Source organism: Prenolepis imparis, unplaced genomic scaffold (assembly GCF_030444845.1).
Source record: "Prenolepis imparis isolate NDT839.2.m4 unplaced genomic scaffold, iyPreImpa1.0 SCAF_6, whole genome shotgun sequence".
Classification (NCBI taxonomy): Eukaryota; Metazoa; Arthropoda; class Insecta; order Hymenoptera; family Formicidae; genus Prenolepis; species Prenolepis imparis.
This window is the reverse complement of record NW_028141164.1, coordinates 11588196-11610494: the sequence shown is the minus strand read 5'-3', so window position 1 is coordinate 11610494 and position 22299 is coordinate 11588196. Positions and strand designations below refer to the sequence as shown.

The 22299-nt window shown below is 31.2% G+C and overlaps 4 protein-coding genes across 9 annotated transcripts; 3 read left to right on the top strand and 1 right to left on the bottom strand.

The window, feature by feature from the left end:
- Positions 1-22: 22 nt before the first annotated feature.
- LOC145937725 (uncharacterized) lies at positions 23-2696 on the top strand. The gene is made up of 8 exons (XM_083041016.1): positions 23-299; positions 429-512; positions 619-699; positions 802-1061; positions 1176-1317; positions 1541-1756; positions 2030-2248; positions 2565-2696. The coding sequence occupies exons 1-7, from the start codon at positions 155-157 to the stop codon at positions 2167-2169; spliced, it is 1068 nt and encodes a 355-aa protein (XP_082897142.1). The 5' UTR covers positions 23-154; the 3' UTR covers positions 2170-2248; positions 2565-2696.
- A 384-nt stretch (positions 2697-3080) lies between these two features.
- On the top strand, positions 3081-5184 carry Mesh1 (Metazoan SpoT homolog-1). 4 transcript variants are annotated; one of them, XM_083041018.1, is made up of 5 exons: positions 3081-3172; positions 3225-3481; positions 3957-4288; positions 4377-4520; positions 5002-5184. In XM_083041018.1, the coding sequence occupies exons 2-4, from the start codon at positions 3283-3285 to the stop codon at positions 4470-4472; spliced, it is 627 nt and encodes a 208-aa protein (XP_082897144.1). In that variant the 5' UTR covers positions 3081-3172; positions 3225-3282; the 3' UTR covers positions 4473-4520; positions 5002-5184. The 4 variants fall into 4 exon arrangements, 3 of the variants coding, with proteins under 3 accessions (XP_082897144.1, XP_082897145.1, XP_082897143.1); XM_083041019.1 differs by having other exon boundaries at positions 3107-3331; positions 3416-3481; XR_014425614.1 differs by having other exon boundaries at positions 3103-3481; positions 4360-4520.
- LOC145937724 (phosphoserine aminotransferase) lies at positions 4561-8823 on the bottom strand. The gene is given in 9 exon segments (XM_083041015.1): positions 4561-4706; positions 4708-4804; positions 5016-5276; positions 5598-5767; positions 5911-6005; positions 6097-6258; positions 6345-6457; positions 7152-7282; positions 8701-8823. Coding segments are annotated over 9 exon segments (1113 nt in total). The 5' UTR covers positions 8761-8823; the 3' UTR covers positions 4561-4682.
- A 263-nt stretch (positions 8824-9086) lies between these two features.
- LOC145937723 (pyruvate kinase-like) lies at positions 9087-21441 on the top strand. 3 transcript variants are annotated; one of them, XM_083041013.1, is made up of 10 exons: positions 9087-9202; positions 10176-10325; positions 11606-11962; positions 15342-15377; positions 18038-18382; positions 18478-18664; positions 19139-19660; positions 19839-20177; positions 20288-20444; positions 21047-21441. In XM_083041013.1, the coding sequence occupies exons 4-10, from the start codon at positions 15351-15353 to the stop codon at positions 21057-21059; spliced, it is 1590 nt and encodes a 529-aa protein (XP_082897139.1). In that variant the 5' UTR covers positions 9087-9202; positions 10176-10325; positions 11606-11962; positions 15342-15350; the 3' UTR covers positions 21060-21441. The 3 variants fall into 3 exon arrangements, with proteins under 3 accessions (XP_082897139.1, XP_082897140.1, XP_082897137.1); XM_083041014.1 differs by lacking the exon at positions 15342-15377; XM_083041011.1 differs by lacking the exons at positions 9087-9202; positions 10176-10325; positions 11606-11962 and having other exon boundaries at positions 14701-15377.
- Positions 21442-22299: the final 858 nt, after the last annotated feature.

The window sequence follows — 22299 nt, the reverse complement described above, 5'->3', positions numbered from 1 at the left end:
CATCGTGCGATATCGCCTTGTGGGAAGCGAGAGCGTTTGGAAGGTACGAAAACGTCAAACGGAATGACAGTCCGCGGATTTTGCCTCCCCGACTCCGAGTTTTGCTTCGAGCACTTCAGCCCGACGAGAGGATACTGAAGCGTTTCGAATTTGAATGCGTGAAGCGCGAAAAACGAACGCGGAGAGGATCGTCATCGGAGTCGCGCGGAAGATGCCGAGCATCAGGGTGCTCGACGGCGACACGGGGATCGTCCACACGGTCGAGGTTTCTCAGGAAGACGCCGCGAAGGCTAGTCAAGGTATCTGTCTAAAAAGCGCTCTTGGGTGGCTTACATAATTTATACATTCTTCTTTTGTAATTTGAAAACTGGAGGAGTTTCTCCCCGACACTTTTGGATCTCTCGATTAATTCACTTCTGGTTTTTCAGATTCGCTATTCGCGACGCAACTTATGCATAATTATGAGGCGATTATTGTTCACAGTCCCGATGAGCAACCGGCTGCTGAAACAGGTGATTATTATATGGGGCGAAGTATCGGGTAATATAAAATCTGAGCGTACTAGTTTAACGCTGTAGGAGAATGTGTCTTAAACTATATCTTTTTATGCGCTTGTAGAATCTTCTGAAAATGATCCGCTGTCCCATCCCACGCAAGAATTTTCTCAAGATTTCTCTCAAGATTCTTCTCCAGAGAAGGGTATGATATCGCTCTTCTTTCGTTACTTTTAGAAAGGAGATTATTTGTTAGGAAAATGTGAGAAGTCTGGAAGGAAATGAATGATATACAGTTGTTTTACAGATGGTTTTCGTTGGCCACACGAAGCGATTCTTTTGCTGCTCGCAGTATATAAAGATCAGGAACATAAAATTATATCTGGAACAATGACGATGAAGAAGTTTTGGGCTATTATTGCCTCTCAATTAATCAAGAAAGGCTACAATGTCAATGCTTCTCAGTGCAAAAGTAAAATGGCAGGTTTGAAAAATACCTACAAAAGTGTGAAAGATCATAAAGGAAGGAGTAAATACAACAAATTTCGAACATGGCGATACTTTGACGTAAGTGTAAAATTAATACATTATATACATATAGTAATACTCTATATTTATATCTCTCTCTCTTTCTCTCTTCATATTGAAACATCAATATATCTTTTGGTTATTTCATTACAGATTATGGATGAAATATTCAAGAGAAGACCATGGGTAACTAAAGTCCTTACAACAGATAGTCCAATTTCAACTTCTGAAAATAATGTTGATAATAATAAGAAAAGAAGTTCATCCCCATGTAAAACTGAATTACCTCCCAAACGTAAGTATTCAAACAAGCTATCAGTACAATACAGTATAATTGTTTTATTTAAAAGTATAATGGATATAATATCTATTATACTATATGCCTATAGTATCTATTATTTAATTACATTATAATATATACTACAATTGTTAAGAATATTGAGTTGTCAGGGACAATATTGAAATACTTTCTACATTATCAATATTGTTGCTTAGTGCAATATATATCAAAATTACAGGCTTAAAACAGTTTGGCATGTTGGAGAATATAATTGCTGTCACAGAGGAAAATACCACTGTACGAAGGAAGATGCATGAAGAAGCAATGGCTCGTCAGGATAAATTGCTCGATATTCTAGGGAAGATACCCAGTAGCAATTCAAACTCATCGCATCCTGAAAACAGTGTTGCTAATGAAAGAATCAGTTGCTCCAAATCAGAATTGCATTCCAGATGTAAGTATCATAGTGAATAATGTATATATATATGAATAATGTATATATATGAATATGTATATACATATATGAATATGTATATATATATGTGTATATATATGTATAGTGATCATAGTAATGTAATTAATTTTAATATATTACATCAATATAATAAATCAACATCACATTGTTGTTTTATTATGATCGTTAATAATATTAGATTTAGGGATAGAACTACTGTTTATATCATACCAATATCATTATTGATCAATATAATGTATATTGAAATCACAGATGTGAAGCAGTATGCTTTGTTGGAAAGGATAATTACTGTTATGGAGGAAAGTACGACTGAACGGAAAAGGATGCATGAGGAAGCCATGGCGCGTCAGGATAAGTTACTCGAGATTCTAGAGAAGATACTTAACAAATAGCAGCACGATGTATATATATACAACCTGATTATTCATCCCTGTGTAGAAAGTTTTGTGATATTGCTTCCTAGTAAAAACGGTAATTTTTTTTCCTCATTATTCTATATTAAAAGTTTCTAAATTTTCATTTCTTCGTGTGGATAGAGAGGGAAAAGTATTATTGATGATATAATAATATGTTTCATTAGACAATCGCATTTTATTTTCATAAAATGTGAGAGATGAATATATACTGTGTATAAATATTGATTATATTCTATATAGGAATATTATTGATAAATCTATTATGTACAGCTTCATAATTTAATGAATTTCTTATGTGTAAGTTATATATCTTTTTTTTTTTGTTGTTTTTACACAACATTTTTATTATATTCAAGTTTCTCTTCTCGTAGGTCTGCTTTTCCTATATCTAGAACAATAATCTGATTTTACAATTGCAATTTAAACAAGTAAATATTGTGCGCACAAACAATATGCAATCAGATGAAAATCTATGGGATTTATGGCAATAATTTCAAAATAGAGATTTTATTATATAAATTGTTATGCTTATCTGTAAAAATCCGAAAATGCTACAAAAGATGCTTATTTGCAAACCTTATTTTATTTTTATCAGTAGTATAAATTTAAATATCGAAAGTAGCAAGTATATGTTAAATAATATAAATTCAAACTTATTGAGCTTTATACATATTATATAAAGGTACCAAAATGAGCCGAGCGAAATAGGTATATTTTTATTAGATATTCTTGTGTTCTCTATGTTTTTCATTACAATCTAATAAAAAAAAATTTCTTTAATGTAAAGAGGAATAGAGATAAAAAAAGAGAGAAAATATAAATCTCTCTCTCTCTCTCTCTCTCTCTCTCTCTCTCTCTCTCATTCTTATGCAGTGACGTTGTGGATCAGCTGATCAGACGCTCAACGGTTTTGGTTATCTCACTTCCAGAATACATTATTCACGTTCGGTCTATCTTTATTATCATAATAGGACGTGAGGTAAGCATATTTGCTTGTATGCTATCTCCCTCAGCTCATCAGTATGCTTCAGTGCACAGATTGCATGTATGTATAAAGTTCAATGAGATCGCATCGTGAATAAAATCATCATGGAAGATGGTAGTAATGCGCAACCTAGATGTACCGATACTTTTAAAAGTAACGAGCATTATAAAAAATGTATAAAGGAGCTGTCAAAAGAAGAACTATTGACCTCTGTAATAAAATGCGCCAATTTTGCAGCGGAGAAACATCGGAATCAAAGAAGGAAGGATGTCGATCAAACACCATATATAAACCATCCTTTAGGTTGTTTTGAGCAGCTATAACAATTTTATGAATAATATATGATGTCCCAAGAATTACATATTCTTTTTGACTCCCAAATCATAATATATAATTATTTATATAATAATAATTATATATAATAATATAATTATGACAAATTTTTGATTACTCAAAACAGAAGCAATTTTAAAATTGTAGCGCTTATCTTGAAAATTAAAAAATTACATTTAAAAAACACTTCAAATTTTCACTATACATTTTAAAAACATAAATTTGTGATAAAAACTTGTTTCAAGTTAGTCTTAAGTGAAAAACAATTAGAGACACATCTAATGTGAAAGTTATAAAAACTAACAGCTTTTAATTAAACTATAATAGGAAAAATTATTTCAAATTGGTTAAAAAATCTGTAGTTGGAAGAAAATGACTCTTGGAAAACATTATATATAATGTAATTATTATATATATACAATTAATTTAATTGTCTTTTTTTTAGGAGTTGCAAACATTTTAATTCAAGAGGGCAACATTTTCGAACCAATAGTGATTCTAGCAGCAATATTACACGATACAGTAGAGGATACAGATACTACATTTGCAGAAATCGAGAAAGAATTTGGACATAAAGTTTGCCAGGTGGTCCGTGAAGTGACTGATGATAAAACATTACCAAAAGCCGAACGTAAACGGTTACAGATAGAGCATGCTCCTAATATATCTCGCGAAGCAAAACTGGTAAAATTAGCTGATAAATTGTATAATCTGAGAGACCTTGAAAAATCTATACCTATTGGTTGGACAAACGAAAGAGTAAAGGAATATTTTAAGGTAAAACATTTTTTCTTATCACTAAAATATAGAATTATAGAAAAGAATTGCATCAATATTACATCTCAAAGTTTTGGTTTTACTTTAGTGGGCGAAAGCAGTTGTAGATGGATGTCGTCAAACTAATCTCGCTTTAGAAAGAGAATTAGATGTTTTGTTTGCACGTCATTGTGATTCGATCTGACAAGAGCTGTCAGTACTAGTAAATTCTGAGGATGCAATTGATGAAATTGTAAGTATGATGGTATAAGGATAAATAAAACATCAAAATATATATTGCATATGAAAACTTGTAAAGTTATATACGATACAAATAATGTATATTTACACAAATAACATTTTTTAAATAGATTTAAAAAAAAAAAAAAAAAACTCATTTTCTTGAAGCATTGAATTAGTTATTTTCCAGACTGTTTGCAATGTTCATTATGAAACCACTGCATGTAATTGGCCAATGCTTCTGCCTCTTCTTCTGTAACTGCGTTATATAAAGATGCACGAATTCCACCCACCGATCTAAAAAGAGATATAGCGATTTGAATATCAATTAAATATGAGAAAAAATTATTCTATTATTATTATGAAATTTTTGAACTTTTAAACATTAATATTGGCATTTTTCATATAACTTTGAAAGATTATGTTATAATGAACATGTAAACAGAATTATTTTGCCATAACTTTATAGTAATTGGATTTATCATCTTCGACAGATGGTTTTGCTGACCTGTGACCTTTTAGCTGCAACATACCGCGAGCTGCTGCACCAGTAAGAAACTCCTTTTCAAGATTCTCATCATTGTTACCTATTCTGAACGGAATGTTCATTCTACTACGCGCATCTCGCTTGATGGGACATGTATAGAAACCTTCTGAATTATCAATCACATCGTATATCTTGCTGCTTTTCTTCTTCGCCAAGTTCTGCATACCTTCGACGCCGCCATTCCGTTTAATCCAATCGAACACCAAACCCACTACATATATCCTAGAACAATCATCAACAAATTGATAACAACAGTGGTGAAGGCTTTTATTACGAATCGAAGATTACATGAAAACAGATTATGTAAGTATGATATATACAGAGACAATTATTTTTCGCCAATGAAAGGTCTATGCATTGAAATTGCGGGCACTATTGATGTTATTTCGCAAAAAGGAATGTAAAAAGATTTTTTTAAATATCTTTTTTTCGCTGCAATCTTATATGTCTTCGTCGAGTCTTCAATGATATATACTGTTTTCATGCATACTCTCTGCGTCCAAAAGTTACAAAATCATGATGTACGATATCAATGACACTCACTGGAAGACAGGTGGAGTGTTGTGGAGGGAATTATCATTCGCCATGACGGTAAAATTCAGCACTGTCGGACACACATTCATGGCACGGCCGAGTAGATCATCCCGTATGATGACTAAAGTGACGCCAGCAGGGCCAATATTCTTTTGAGCACCAGCAAAAATAATCGTGAACTAAAAGAAAAATATTATTATAAATTAGAAAATATTAAACATAGAAAAATATTAAATATATAATTAGAAAGTGAGGAAATAATGAGAAATCACAGGCTAAACAAAATTCATCTGATCATAACTCGAGATGCTTGTCATCCTACCTTGGAGACATCGAAAGGTTTCGACAGTACATTGGATGACATGTCTGCGACAAGTGGTACACCGTTTGTCTCCGGGATAAAACCGTATTCAATTCCTAGAAGCATTTATTAAATATGTATTTGATATAAAATGGTGCGAAACAATGTAAGAAGCAAATAGTCATTTAAAATAGTCATTCTATTCACCGTGTACAGTTTCATTGTCACAATAGTAAACATACGAAGCGTTCGGATCTAGGTTCCAAGTCGAAGGATCCGGGATCTCTGTATATTTTGTTGTTTTCGGTAGCACCATGTTCACTTTTCCATACTTGGTCGCCTCTTTCGCCGCTTTCGCCGACCATGAACCTGAAGAGAAAACAATTTTTTATTTGATTATTTTGTTTTGAAAAAATTTTAAAATTATTGCATTTTTATATTTCTCACTCTTATACCTGTTACTAAGTAATCCGCTGTTCCGGTATTCAGTATGTTTAGAGGAATTGCCGCAAAAATTCCGGTGCCACCTCCTTGCATGAACAAAATGTGGTAGTTTTCGGGAACGTTTCTTTAGGAAAACAAAAGACAAGATCTTATAAAAATCAACAATACTAGAAAAATACTAAGAAAATCGAATATTATTCACATCGCAGTGACGATTAATTATATTTTTATGGTAGAGCAATGAACTCTAAAGGACAAAAGAATCTTAAATTGAACTTTAATTGCTCGATTAAATATTTTATTTAGTTGAGAACAAATCGACGATACTTAGATTTAAGAATATTAAGATTGAGAATTCTAAGATTTTATTATATAATTTGAATCATTTATTTTGAAAATGATATAAGAAAATGTTTTAGTTTCTAAGTGTCTTGCAAAAATTTATATACAGTACCGGCCAAAATTATATCACCTTTTGATTTTTTCAGCATAACTTGTTTTAAAGTGCACAGATCTCTACACGAATCATAACATATTTTGAAGGACGGTATAACATATATTGAATTATAATTCAATGTTATACCAACCTTCAAAACATGTTATGATTTGATAGAGATCCGTGCACTAAACAAGTTATGCTGAAAAAATCAAAAGGTGATATAATTTTGGCCGGTACTGTATATATATAAAATATTTATATATCTTTAAAATTATTTAATATATAAATTAATTTTTAATATGCATTTAAATATATATTTATATCATTTTCAAAATAAGTAAATCATTTGTCGAATAATTTAGATGCGATTTTGACTCACAGAATATCTCGTAATACGGCCTGAGCATTGTTAATGACATTGTTAAAATCGTTGGACCGATGACTTAATTCGAGAATACTAATTTGCGTGTTTCCATATGCAAGTAATTCTCTTTGCACGTCTTTCAGAACCTGTAAATAATGGAGCAATTTCGATTAACCGAGATATTACATACGCGAGTTAGTTCAATGAACGCGATTGACCCCGCATTCTTCCTATATCTCGTCGTGATCCAGTATCGATAATTAAAAATATATAAAACGTAATCGCAAAGAATACGATTTTAGGTATTTATCTCTTAGTAAAACTTTGTGTCTTATCACGCAAGCGAGTGGGGAACTCATTACTTAATTATAATAATAATGACGCGCAAAGTGCATGACTGCGTTTTTTTGTCGATGTGACAAAATTGAGAATCACGAGTTGCTCTTAAGCCTCGAAAATTTATTATTTATATCAGTGATATTGTGCTACTCGTTGCATACATAATATATCTTCTATAAAAACTTTTTTTTAACATCATTGTAGATACACGTGATGCATACGCATTCGGATTATCGATGCATGCATTGCAAAATAGTTGAATGTTGCAAACCAATCGATTTATTAAACAAATATTTGCGTGCGTAATTTATTCAAATAGAAAGAATAATTTTTAAACACAGATATATAGGAAGATTACGAAACAGATATAGTACAGATATATGTATATATATATGTAGAGAGAGAGAGAGAACAAGATATAAAAGAAATTTAGAAAATTATAAAAAGAATATAAGAATATATATTATGAAAAAATATTGTATAACTTAAAATTTTACATCAGAATTTATACGCAAACAAGTTGATTTCTGAATAGAAAATATTTTCGAAATTATATAAGTCTTTTTAATTTTAAAATTATATGAACTAAATGAAATAATATTTGTTGATTTTGCATTAGTTTTTAATTTTTTTTTCAATTTTGAAAAGAAATTGTTATTGAGCTCAGATAATTTTATGCGCAGATATTCGAAAACTTTTAGCGACACAAATGTGGAATAGCTATCTGTAAGCGGTTGTTATGTCGGTCATATCTCGGAAAAATAATAACGTGTCTTTATTACAACTGCTAATTACAGCTAAAATCTATTGACAATTTTATGCTGCTACACAGAAGCAATAATCATTAAATTTTTTCGTATATAAATACATCTTGTATTATTTATATAATTATATATAATCATGTAGAATATAAAAATGTTTACAGTGTATAATGTTATATTAAAAAAAAATAATATGTCATTTTTTCTATTTATATTCGCTAACAGTTATACATCTCAAAAGATGTGCATTGAAAGTAATCACTTTATTTAATAAATATTATATTCTCTCTCTCTCTATAAATTTTCATTCGTGTATTTAATTATGCGCGTTTTTCAGCTATTTTTTTTAAGCATGTAAAGTAGTAAAACTAGTTTTAGAACCGATCATTCGTCTCTTGGAGAAGTAATCTATTGATTTATTAATTTCTATTACAAATATAGAATAAGAAAGAATTATAACGTACCTCATGCGGCAACTTGGCCGGGCCTGCGCCGAAATTGATCACTTTATTTTGATCAGTCATTATGCTTACAGATGATTCGGACGTGCTTGGCAGAGAGGACAGGAGCAAACTGAGCTCTAATGAAAGACAAGTGGTCACCAGAGAGACAACGCTTGGCAGTCGTTATCGTCCTCGTTCAGTTGGGGGGGATCTTATCGCCTCGACAACCGATTTCACTTCTATCTTAATTTTCTACGTGATAAGATGTATCTTCGAGATGTCTTCTCGAGGTAAGCGCAACAGTTCGTCAGACGCGAAGCGTCTGCTGTTGTGAACTGTTCATTTATTTGTTTCAATTTTGTTAAGCGAATGGCATACAGAGTGTCTCAAAATCGCTTCCGTTCAAGGTCCCATGATCAACACACAAGTATACAGCGCTTTCCAGATTTTAATCTCTTATGGCTTTATATGAAGAGTACGTGGTTGTGACATTTGTTGTGATTATCTCTGTCAACGATAACAGGTAAAAGATATAAAATTATTATAAAATAGAACTGATAATCTTTCTCAAGTTCAATAATTATATATTAAATTTTTTGTATATTAAATAATTATATATTAAATGAATTGAATTTTTACAATAAGCAGAATTTTAAAATAATAAGATTAGAACTATAAATTCATAAACAATATATTTTTTATAATCGCACATATATTTTTAATACATATATAGATAAAAAATATATAGTATATATAGTATAAAAATATATAGATAAATAATTCAAGTTTCCATTTTAGATTGAATGTAAAATCATCGTTAATTCACGATATTAACTTTAAAATGTTATTTTAAAACTTTTGCAACATTACATGCATGTTGCATGTATAAAAACAGTGTTACATTCATAGTATAGCTTTTTGTAATGTTTATTAGATTTTATTTAAATACATACATGTATTCGAATTTCATAATCAATAAAATAATATAGTAATTCAATAAGAATAAAATTATTAGCGAGGAATAAATTATAATAATCTCATTATTTGTGCTTATCAATGGAATTTAGTTTTAATTAATTCATTAATATTTTGGGGAATTAAATCAATTTGTTATTATAAAAATATAGATTTAATTATAAAATTTAAATATAAAACATTACAATATTCTAGATGGAACAATGCAAAAGGGAATATGAATCTAACAAAATTTGTCTGCAAACAAAAATTTGTTAGAATATATTTCTTTTAATAACTTGTAATTTTTTTTTAAATATTTTGCCAAGTCTTAATTAAAAATTCAATTAATGCAGAATTTATTTGTAATTAATCTTTACTTTCAATATTGATATAATAGGAAAATTTTCTTAAAATTTGATTAGTATTAATATTAATATTTTTTTTTAAACCTTTATAAGTATGCTTCTTTTGCAGCATGATTTAATTTAAACAAATTAATTGAATATAATATTGATATATATTTTAATTTGATTTTATAGGTAAGAGATTCATGCATAAATCATGGTCGATAAATACTCTGCTTGAAGAAGAGTTTCTGTGATCTAACACCAGTGGACAGCATCGTACAGATCAAGCAATGAAGATGTTGAATAACATTTCAATGTCATCAAATCGTAAAATGTCTTCAGGTAAAGTTTTTTGTCAATCTAAATATTAATAGATCTTGTGAGATGTTCAAATTAATCATTTATATACAATTAATTATCTTTTTTGCAAAAATAATTGAAACAAAATTGTTTTCTTCATATATTTATTTTCTAAGAAACTAGATATATCTGTATTAATTGTATAAATAAATATTCGAAAGAGTTTTCTTAAAGATTTTCGCCGTAATGTGGATTTACATTAGTATTCGTTAATCTACCGCAAAATTTCCGCCTATTAAGATATCTTACCTACATCATTATAGTTAATATCATTCTTATTATAATTAATATCATTCTTTAAGCTATATTACACGCGCGTGTATCTAAAAATATACTTAGAGTTGCTGACAATATATGATGTGGCTGCTTTATCGCGTAGGTCACGGATAGATAACAAGCTGACACAAGTCTTATAAAAATGTATCACGCCACTACTAGTTAGACCACGTTTTAATCAGAATTAAAAGAAAGCTTATTGAGATTCTTATTTGGATCCCTGATTACCTGCAAATATATCAATCTATCTTCTAGCATCTTTTATATTTTATTATAGTTTGATATTTATTTGGATATTTTGGAAGAGGCAACACCAAACATTTTTATATACTTAATATCTACCTATCAATAAGAGAAATCTTAACTATATATATATATATATATATATATATATATATATATATATAATCCTGAATAATAAGAGAAATATCTTGTTAAACTGACATTAAAATTTTGCAATTGTTTATTTGCAATTTGCAAATTGATTAAATCGATTAATAAGAAATGTAGAGTTATTGCTTTATGTGATGGTATCAGCAACTCTCTTATCCACTATTATTCACGAGTATCTTACGTAACAGAAGTCGTCATTCAGATCAATATAGTTCATTGAGGCCCGTTATTGACCTTCACAATTATACATATTCAAGTACATATTCAAATTTCGCGATACGATTTCGAGTCTCTTCTCGAAGAAGGAATTGCTTAAATCAAAGCACCAAAATTATACTAGATAGTCTTATTGTCTGATGCACAATATATATATATATATATATATATATATATATATAAAATCTTAATAAGCTGCGAGTCTCTTTTTAATGTTAACAAATGTTATCTCGTTTGACTTGAAACGCGATCCTTATTTAGAATTTAATGACATTTAATCCTATAAATATAAAATGGACATTTTTAGTTATATTTTTATTGCTTATATAAACATATCTATGAATGTTTTTATTCTAACATTTTACATTTGACGCCAGGTCTGGATGCTGACGCTGTACTTTTCAAGATGCGGCTTCTCGATTCATTTCGAATCCCTGGCCTCGACCGGAACCAGGTTTTTATTGATCGCCGGCAGGAATGTTCTCTATCAAGCCGCCAGCAGGTAGGGATGATGCCATCGCGTGATGAAAATCAGCCGATAGTCGGTGATGAACTTGGCGCCCAGCACGCATGATCAGAGGGAGTGGTGACCTTCTGCGTCCTCAAAACGCCAGTCTATCGCAAATCGCCGGGAAGTCTGCATCGTCGTCGACCGTCCTGCTCAATCGCTATTGATTTCCTGCTCTTGGAACCGCCGTTGATCTTCTCGTTTTTACCAGACAAACAAGACAAAGGTAATCATCCATCCGGCCTCATAATTCCTTCTCACCGGTATTGATTTCCCTCTACGCGACTCCCTCTACGGATCCTCGACGAGCGAAGTTATAAGAGTTCAAGGTCTTTCCGAATTTTCGGGGAAGGGACAACGTTTTGGCACGTATGATCCTGCCTGAAGGGATAGAGCTTCGCATGTTGTTCCTTCCCGTTATGTTTGTGTGAAATAATATGAATACGTTTCTCTGTTAGCAATCTTGATCTTCCTATACGTCGTATAGATAGAGAATAAGTTAGTAAATGAGCGAAAAGAGATATTAGAGAATTTCGAAAATTTTATTTAAGATTATAATTTATATTATATTCCGATGCACTTTAGAGATTAAAAAAAAAGATATTTCTCTATATATATTCGTAATTTTCTTGTCGCGCGTACGACTTTAAGAATTTATTGATTTATCAAAGTTTTTATTTTCGTCTTACATTATCATATTATGTTACACAAATACTCTACAAAGATATAGGCCGTTAATCATTACATAATATTTAATTTATATCACGCATGTATGCAACTTTTAGGGAAGATAAGAGTATAATTGGATCGCGCGTTAAGGATGATTAGAAATTCTCTTTGGCTTTGATAATCGGCAGGCTAATAAATGATAGACATACACTGAATAAGTAGTTGAGTCGAAAGTTGATTAAATCGATCTTTTAATTTGGTTTGCATGAGAAATATCTTCTCAATTAATTTATTTTATGTATATAAAGTAAATCCAGAGTAAATCGTATGTGATATATGTACAAATCGGTTAAGAGTTCTATTATAAATTTTTTCGAGATTATAGTTTTTTCGAAAAAAAAAAAAATTATGCTTTAGTATTGATTTCGATATTGAATTAAGGGCTAATATCTAGTTCAATACTAAGGCATAATAATTTTTTTCGAACAAATGCAGTCAAAAAATCTTTTTTACTTTTTTTTTAGAAGAAAAATCTTACAATTAGCTGGTTTAGAATACTAATACTATAAAGTTCAGGACCTAGTAAGCATTTGCACATCGAGAATTCGATGCACGATGCTCTCTAATTCCCGTTTTCATTCGCAAGATTATTATCTTATCGCGTAACATGATCTCCAATAGAAGAAGGGATAAAGAGCAAACGCGAGAATATACTGGCTCGAAAAGGAGAATAAGAGCGATTTCTATTCGTTTTAATCACTCTCGAATTTCTTTTATTTAATTTTTCTTCCATTTATTCAGCGTTTTTTATGCCGGCAGTAAATTACTTCAATCGAAATGCGACATTTATTATCGGTTTTAATAATCGATTCGTTGTTAACGAATAGTAACGACACGAGAGAATATTGAGGCCAATAGGCAGATTGTAAATAGACATTATATACGCAAAAGAATCTACGCGATTTCGAAATAAATTTCTGTCGGATCTCAAGGATTTTTTTAGAAATTAATTCTTCTCTCAGTAAAGGATATATATATATATATATATATATATATATATATATCCTTTACTGAGAGAAGAATTAATTTCCAAAAAAATCCTTGAGATCCGACAGAAATTTATTTATATATATATATATATATATATATATATATATCCTTTACATAAAAATTTAAATACTTTATATAAAAATATAATACTCTTTTGTACGTATATTATGTCATACATCGTGATGATCGGTAATGTAATGTATATATATATATATATACTTTTTGTCAAAGCGAATGAAATCATGCGTAGAAGGTCAAGCTTGAAACTACGCTGCTATCAGCTGATTATTTGCGTGGGCATGTGTCACGCATGCTCTGAACGAAATCAAGGTGAACGAAGTGTCACATGAGCGAGAGGAAAAAGGCGTACAATGACTATCAATCTTTATAAATATTGCTATCCAAAATATTGTGAATAAGTATAGCAATACATTAATGAAAGACTTTTCCAATATTATATTTTCACGGAAGACACAAAAAAATATTTATATTAATTTGATATCTTTTATTAATAATATTTGAAGGCTTTCTTTGTAATTAATCAAACAAATGTTACTGTAAAATTCGGGCATCATTGAATAGATATTATTGTAAATAGACATTGAAGATTCTTTCGAAATTTTTATTGTAAAAATGTAAACAGTCTTTGCAGAAAATATAATTGTGGATTTAATATTTTGTAATATTTTACAATAATTTTCGTGCGTGCTTCGAAAAGTCACTTGAATAATTTTTAAATGACAGATAAGAAAATATGCATCTAAATGCTTATGTGTGTATGTGTTATACATCCGGAATAATTCTAAGAAACTCTCAGGAATCTCTTCTGATTCAAAGTCAGTTATCAATTGTGTGTAATAGTATATGTGATAAACGTTCGTTAAACAAACGGAGGATATGTTACTTATAATTTCTTCGAATGTATTTTGCGAACGACGGCGATTGCTAGTGCAAACGAGTGCTTTCGGCATTTTTTAAAACACATGGCTTTGACAATCTGACAACCTATTCTTTCCCGTCAGTATTACATAATCCCCTTTAGTGTGTAATTAAAGTATTATCTCAAATAAATTAAATAAATTAATTTATTAAATTTTAATTAATTAAAATAAATAAATCTGTTTTACAACAGTGTAAAGCAAGCTTAGAATGATCTTTCGGAAAATCTCTTAAATTGATACAATAGTTTACTATGCGTTAAGAGTAATTTTTTTTTAATTTACTCTGAATTCCATATCACGTGTTTCATTTATATAATAAATTCCACGATTACACACGTCTTCATTGAAACACTTTTTTACGAGAGTATATTATTAATGTGCTGTCAACCAATTAATTATTTTTCGATTTTGTTGACATTTCTGTAACTTTATCTTAACTTGGTCTAAATGTGATCTCGTGAAATATCATGTGGATTCTGTTTTTATTGAGATAATAATTTGATTACGCACCTTCCATCCGACCTGAATATAAATCCAAAACAATCTCACGCCAATTTCTCGATCGATCTCCTCTTCCTCCTCTTCTTTCCCGGTCCACGAGGGATTATTTCGAGGACCGCGATCCTCAGCATCTCCGGCGGATGATCCTATTTTCGGATCCCGAACAAAGACTCGCGCGAGCCTCTCGTATATGCAATATGCACTAACATCGTCTCCGATCGTCCGATGCGTCGTATCCTCGGTCGTTTCCCACTCCGTCGGCACCTCCGGTTGTTGTCGACGACGACGCCATGCACTACCTCATCGTCGCTCCTCGTCGTCGGCGACGCCGGACGGTCGCCGCATTCGCGCGCGATCCTCACAGGCGGATCGAGTTTTTGCGACACCGTCGTCGCCAGCAAACGCCTCATCATCGTCACTAATCTCGTTCCACTCTTTGCGCAGCCCGCCAAAATGGTCTGGATCACCGTTGACGATCAGGTATACCGTCTCCGATCGCGACTAGATCTTTCGCTCAAGAGTGCTATTTACTGCAATGATCTTTAATTGAGAAGCCAATGTGATCTCGGTGAACATCATGATGTCGTCAATATATATTATTTTTTATTCATTGACATCAAAATATATATATTATAATTATATATTTTGATGTGGTTCTAATATATCTGTATAATGTTGGAATTGTGATGGCGACAATCGTACATACATTTTCTGTATTTTTCTGCAAGCTGCGTTAATTCACCGAAATTACAATGGTTTCGATATGTGTTTTTATTATCGTTGCTTGACTTTTTGGTTTTTTCGTTTGCGCATGCATACACGCTGTATATACGTAAAAAACAAAATTTTTTTTTGCTTAAAACGCAACGAGGATAAAAAATGCGTACGAAACGCGAGGCCCTATATTACATTGTGTCTGTTCATCATTGTTGTGATTTAGATCTTTAACGGAGGAGACACGCGTAAAAATACGCGAACTAAGCATAATAATTCTATGCGCGTAAATGAATCGGCAACATTATGATCTCTAATTTAATTTTTCTTTTCACTCTATGATATGAATATGTAGCATTCGAAGCGTGGAAGTATTATATGAATTTTTTTAAACTTTTCTACGTTGTTTTGCGTGCGATAACCTCGAGTTTTGTATTGAAAACACAAACTCAATCGTTTCTTTCTGCCATAATGTCAATTTCTTATTAATATCGTTATAAGATCGTTTAACGTTTAACTGTGCGAAGAAGTTCCTAAAATATCTGCGTCTTTATATAGAGAAGGTAAGATTAGTCGCGAATTGGTTGTATGAAAGACACGTCACTTTATTCCTACCGACAAAGATTTTTATCTCTCGAGAGGTTTACAACTTCCTTTTTTAAGGATTTCTTGCTTATAGATGCCTAGTTTTTATTTCGGTGTAAAATGTATAAATTTGTTTTTACTTGGTGAAAAATAGACGCATAGTGTGTGTGCTTTTATTGATAGAAACACTGATAGTATAATGTTACATAAATTATATATATTTTATCATTCTATTGCTTCTAATATATTTACACGATCTTATTTTATATTATTTTTTACTTTCATGCTAATGTTTTTTTAATGATTATGATATTATTATTTTCGCATTTTTCCTATCGTTTTATGTTAAATAAATTATAGTGATACTGATATTATTGTGATCTCGTGGTGCTAAATGATTGAAATATTTGCTCGGATATGATATTTTTCATGACACATATATAAAGGTTGCTAGGTGTGACGTTATTTGATGACGTTATATGAGTTGGAGTTTTGTGTCGCAATCGTAATTAATATCGTTTACAATGCAAGACTTCGCACATTCGAGCGTACATTTGCGTAGTGTTTTAGAAATGATTCGAGCGACGTAGAATCGCATTACTTTGCTACGACAATAATAATAAAAGTGTCTGTTCGGTGTAGATAAAGAAATAAATAAAAGTGTATGCGTATATCGCGATATGAAAAAAATACCGTTTAAATTATTTTTTAAGCTCGTTTGTTGATATTTTAAGGTAAATTTAAGCTTTGCACAAACGAAAACGCGTCGTTGTCTTTATATGATGACATTTATAATGTAACACGATGCAATTCTTTATGACATGAATCAACAAATCGAATTCATCCGCCTTTTATCTTACTTTCTTACATTGATAGACTTCACAGAGATTAAATCTTGATACGACAGTTATCACATCTCGATGATAACGAGTAATAATTACAATTTGCGTCAAATATGGTTCTTCGAATCTGAAATGATAATAAGATAATTAGTAAATGATAGATTCGTATCAAAAAGGAAGGATGCAATCGCGAAATAAAAAATAATAAAAGAAGTTGATAAAGGCGCGAATTGTTTATTAAACTTTTCGCTCCTTGCAAACCTTTTAAGAGAATTTATAGACTTACAATTAAATTCGTAATTATGAGATGCGTGAAAAAATCAAGAATATTAAATGTTTAACGTTTAGCGCAAAATAAAAATATGCTTACCTAAAATGCGGATGTTGTATTATAACTCTCTTGTGCGAAGTATAATTATTCGAGTTCTATGAAATGCTTCTATTTTTGTCGATGCGATTCTACTATTCTCAGCAGCTAGAAACAGTGACACTTTGTAATGAGAAATAATTTTTTATTGCATATTTTTGTTGTAATAAATATTGTGAATAATAACCCGGTTCGTGGGATGGAATAATCAAATGAATAATTAATGTTAACGCGATGATCACAAGAATGTTTTTAAAGAATTAACGTTGATTTCGTTTTGTTGACAGTAAGAATTCTTTTTACGCATGTGAAATTTATAATAATAAAAAAATAATTATAATTAATTAATATATAATAATATATAATATTATATAATATTATATTATATGTATATATAACATTATTAATTTATAATTACTTATAAAAATGGTCGCTACGTCATTTTTCTTTTTATTTCAACGTGTGATTGTAAATTTAATTTATACGTTCTAATTCACACATTTGCGCACCTATTTAAATATTTAATACGTATTTAGATTCCAAGCCTTGTGACCACAGTCTAATTAATTCTGATGTCTAATATATATCTTCTTGAAAAGAACTTCTTCTAATTTTTTTATGAATTTTCGCAGATGGCCGGCAAACCGAACACTCAGGCATTATATGCCCAAAGTCAGCTGGAGCACATGTGCGCCCTGGACATCGACGGTCGAGTGTCCTTCGTCCGTTTATCCGGTATCATCTGCACGATCGGACCCGCATCCAGATCCGTGGAGACCCTGGAGAAGATGATCGATACGGGGATGAATATCGCCCGATTGAACTTCTCTCACGGATCCCACGAATATCACGCGGAGACCATCACCAATGTTCGCCAGGCGCAGAAGAATCTGACCGCCCGGGCCGGCATCAACATCCCCGTCGCCGTCGCCCTCGATACGAAGGGTCCTGAAATTCGTACCGGTCTCCTTGAGGGTGTACGTGATTGATTAGGATTATATATAAATGTATTCAAAAATAGGGATTTAATTAAGTAGAAAATAGTATTTTGAACTTGACTATTTTTTGATAGGGTGGCTCGGCCGAAGTGGAATTAGTCAAGGGTCAGACTTTTAAACTGTCTACTGACAAGGCGTATCAGGAGAAGGGAAACGCACAGGTTATTTACGTTGATTACGAGAACATCTCGAAGGTGTTGAAAGTAGGAAATCGCGTGTTCGTGGACGATGGCTTGATCTCTCTCATCGTCACCGCTGTTGGTAAGTTTTAGAAATCATTGCAATCTTATTTGTCTTTTCTTTTAATATTTTTAAAATTTAAACCATCTAAAAGTTGTAGCTCTATAGAGCGACAGATAATATTTCGTTGGAATATTATATTATTTTGTATTAAATATACGGGTTATTTATTTTGGAAAGAGTAAATATAATATTTAAAGAAATTTCGAATATTGGATACGGATTTGGGATACAGATATAAAAATCGACACAATATATTCTATTAAATTTGGAAATTATGATTTTATATATATACACATCACTTGGCGAATGTAAGATTCAAGTAGTTTTATTAATTTATGTATTTTTAATTTTAATGCATAAAATACATTGATTCTTTGAAAGTTTCAAGCTACAGTTTTGATGTGCTATTATTACGTATATCGCTAATAAATATTAATGCAAAAATTAGGAAAGATTAGGAAGAATGTTTACGTAATTTCTTATGTTCCCCAGGTCCCAATTTGATCTCGACCTCCGTTGAAAACGGCGGTATGTTGGGTTCTCGCAAAGGTGTGAATTTGCCGGGAGTACCGGTGGATCTTCCAGCTGTGTCGGAGAAGGACAAATCCGATCTTCAGTTCGGTGTCGACCAGGAAGTCGACATGATATTCGCCTCCTTCATTCGAAACGCAGCCGCGTTAACCGAGATCCGCGGCATCCTCGGCGAGAAGGGCAAAAATATCAAGATCATCTCGAAGATCGAGAATCAACAGGGTATGACGAATCTCGACGAGATTATCGACGCGTCCGATGGTATAATGGTGGCGCGTGGAGATCTAGGGATAGAAATACCCCCGCAGAAGGTGTTCCTAGCGCAAAAGTCTATGATCAGCAGATGCAACAAGGTCGGCAAGCCGGTGATTTGCGCCACGCAGATGCTGGAATCTATGGTGAAGAAACCACGCGCCACTAGAGCCGAAACGTCGGATGTAGCCAATGCTATTCTCGACGGTGCTGACTGCGTTATGCTATCAGGTAATTCATTTCGATATATTAATAAAATCAGGAATAAAATAATATAAGACAAAGAGTGAAAAGAGGAATATTTTTACTGTAATTTATATCTTTTTCTCGCGTTTCATTAGATTTCACAGTCTTTATTTCTGTAATGTCCGTCTTTAAAGATATGCTTATAAATCTTGTGCATTTTCAGGTGAAACCGCAAAGGGAGACTATCCCTTAGAATGCGTTCATACAATGGCGAACATTTGTAAAGAAGCGGAAGCCGCGATTTGGCAGACTCAAATCTTTCACGATCTGTCGAGCAAAGCTCTGCCGCCTATTGATGCCACCCACGCTGTTGCTATTGCCTCTGTGGATGCGTCCGTTAAATGTTTGGCTAGTGCTATCATCGTTATCACGACATCCGGTCGATCTGCACATCTGATCTCAAAGTATAGACCGCGCTGTCCTATCATTGCAGTTACTAGGTTCCATCAGGTCGCTCGACAAGCGCATTTGTATCGCGGAATACTGCCATTGTACTATGAAGGTATAGTATCGATAATATTTTATTTTCGAGCAAGAAAAAGGATTAATTTATTTTATTGTATGCAATACAATATACATCTTTATATAAATATATGATATAAATTTATACAGGAGTGCCATTGGCCGACTGGGTGAAAGATGTGGATGTGCGTGTACAATATGGATTGAACTTTGGCAAGAGTCGTGGTTTTATAAAAACTGGCGATTCGGTAATTGTCGTGACGGGATGGCGGCAAGGCTCAGGCTTCACGAACACGCTTCGCATCGTGTACGTAGAACGAGAATTTATTAGAGAAGATCCTGCATGTGATATTTATAGCGACTCCGATTCCTACGAAAATCTCTTTTGAATGTTGCACGAAAAACTTTTATTTTAGCCTCCCCTTTATATATATTAGCTTTGATTTGTTTTAAATTGTAATTATACCGAATGTACGGTATGTTGTCAAACACTAATATTGCAGATCATATTTATAATAATTAAGGAAAAATATCATGAAGCTCATTAATACAATTATATGCAAGGTTTCTATTTATGCTGTAACACAAATATATTTTATACGTAGTAAAATATAATATATATATAGAGTATACATTTGATTTTTAAATTTATCTATTTGTAAGAATCGAGAAAATTTAATAATTTCTATTAATATTTATATTAATGTCTATATTTCAGTATATTGTAATATTTATATTAATATTATCTATGTGTATCAGTATATTCAGTATACTTCTTAAATATTTAATTTGCAAAATCGAGATTCAAGTATAGTTATTCCCGCTTAATATTCCCTCTTAATATTGCGATCATATTTTTGGCTATAATGACCAATTATTGATTTTAATCCTTTTTTTTTTAATTTTTAGGGATGTCGACTAAACTCGCACTATTGGACCGACACAGGAGAAGACATGATCTTTACGGAGCTGTAGATGTAATGCTAAAGATTACTGCGAACATATACGTAATTGTATATCATCCTGTCACGAGTTCCAGTAAATACAGTTATGTGAGACTAATCTTATTAGTATAAACCCAGTATTATTTCATCGTTGAGAAATAAACAAAGGCACATAGAGAAACAAAAGATGCATACATAAGATGTATACAGATGCTATTATGTAAATGTAAAAGACACAATAATCTACATCGTAATATAAAGAATAGTCAAATATTTTTTGAATTATCAAATTAAAATAACTTGTCGAGCGTTAAATCTTCGTGTTCCTGTATAGAAATAAATAAATACGTTTATTTTGCAGTAATGAATGTTAATTATAAGTTATAATATCAATCATACAAGTTTATAATGTATGAATATGCGTCATGTCTATCCAGGATTAGTGTGAATAAAACTTTAAGTTTAAACAATAAAAAATTGATAAATATTGTTAAAAAATTGATTATACAAAAACAAATAATGCATACAGATTAATGGAATTGATCTTTCTTTGTGTGTGATTATGTTATATATAATCGAGTTTTCTTTTATATATATTTATACATATACGCGCACACATGCAAAAAGTCTTTAATTAATTTTTTAAAGATATTTAATATTTTTGCTATATAAAATTTTAAAAATCTATAAACTTTTTAGATTTGGAATTCTGTATTTCTTTCGAAAATTCCTTTATTTTAATAATTTATTTTTTATATTTAATCATTTATTTAATATATTATTTTTAATCATATATTTTAATATATATTTTTATATTTTTAATCCCTTTCTAAAAAAAGGCATGTTATTGACGTCGCTTTTCTGCGATACTAATTGGCTGTCTCGATTCGCGTTGTGCATTTACTGCATTATATTCATAGCATCGAGCAGCTGTCATCGCGAGAGTTAGCAGTGTGTTTGACAGTTTGTCCAAAATAAAATAAAATAAAATAATTTTTTATGTTTTAAATAATATGTTATAATACTTTAAACTCGATTAATATTTTTGATAGTTATCAGTTGATTTCTGTCAATAATATTAATCACGGATAAAGTATTATAACATATTATATTACTTAAAATATATTATTATTTTAATTATAATAATGTATTGTAAATAAAATAATATGTTATAATATATAGTTATAATATATGTATATATACTTTATCCGCGATTAA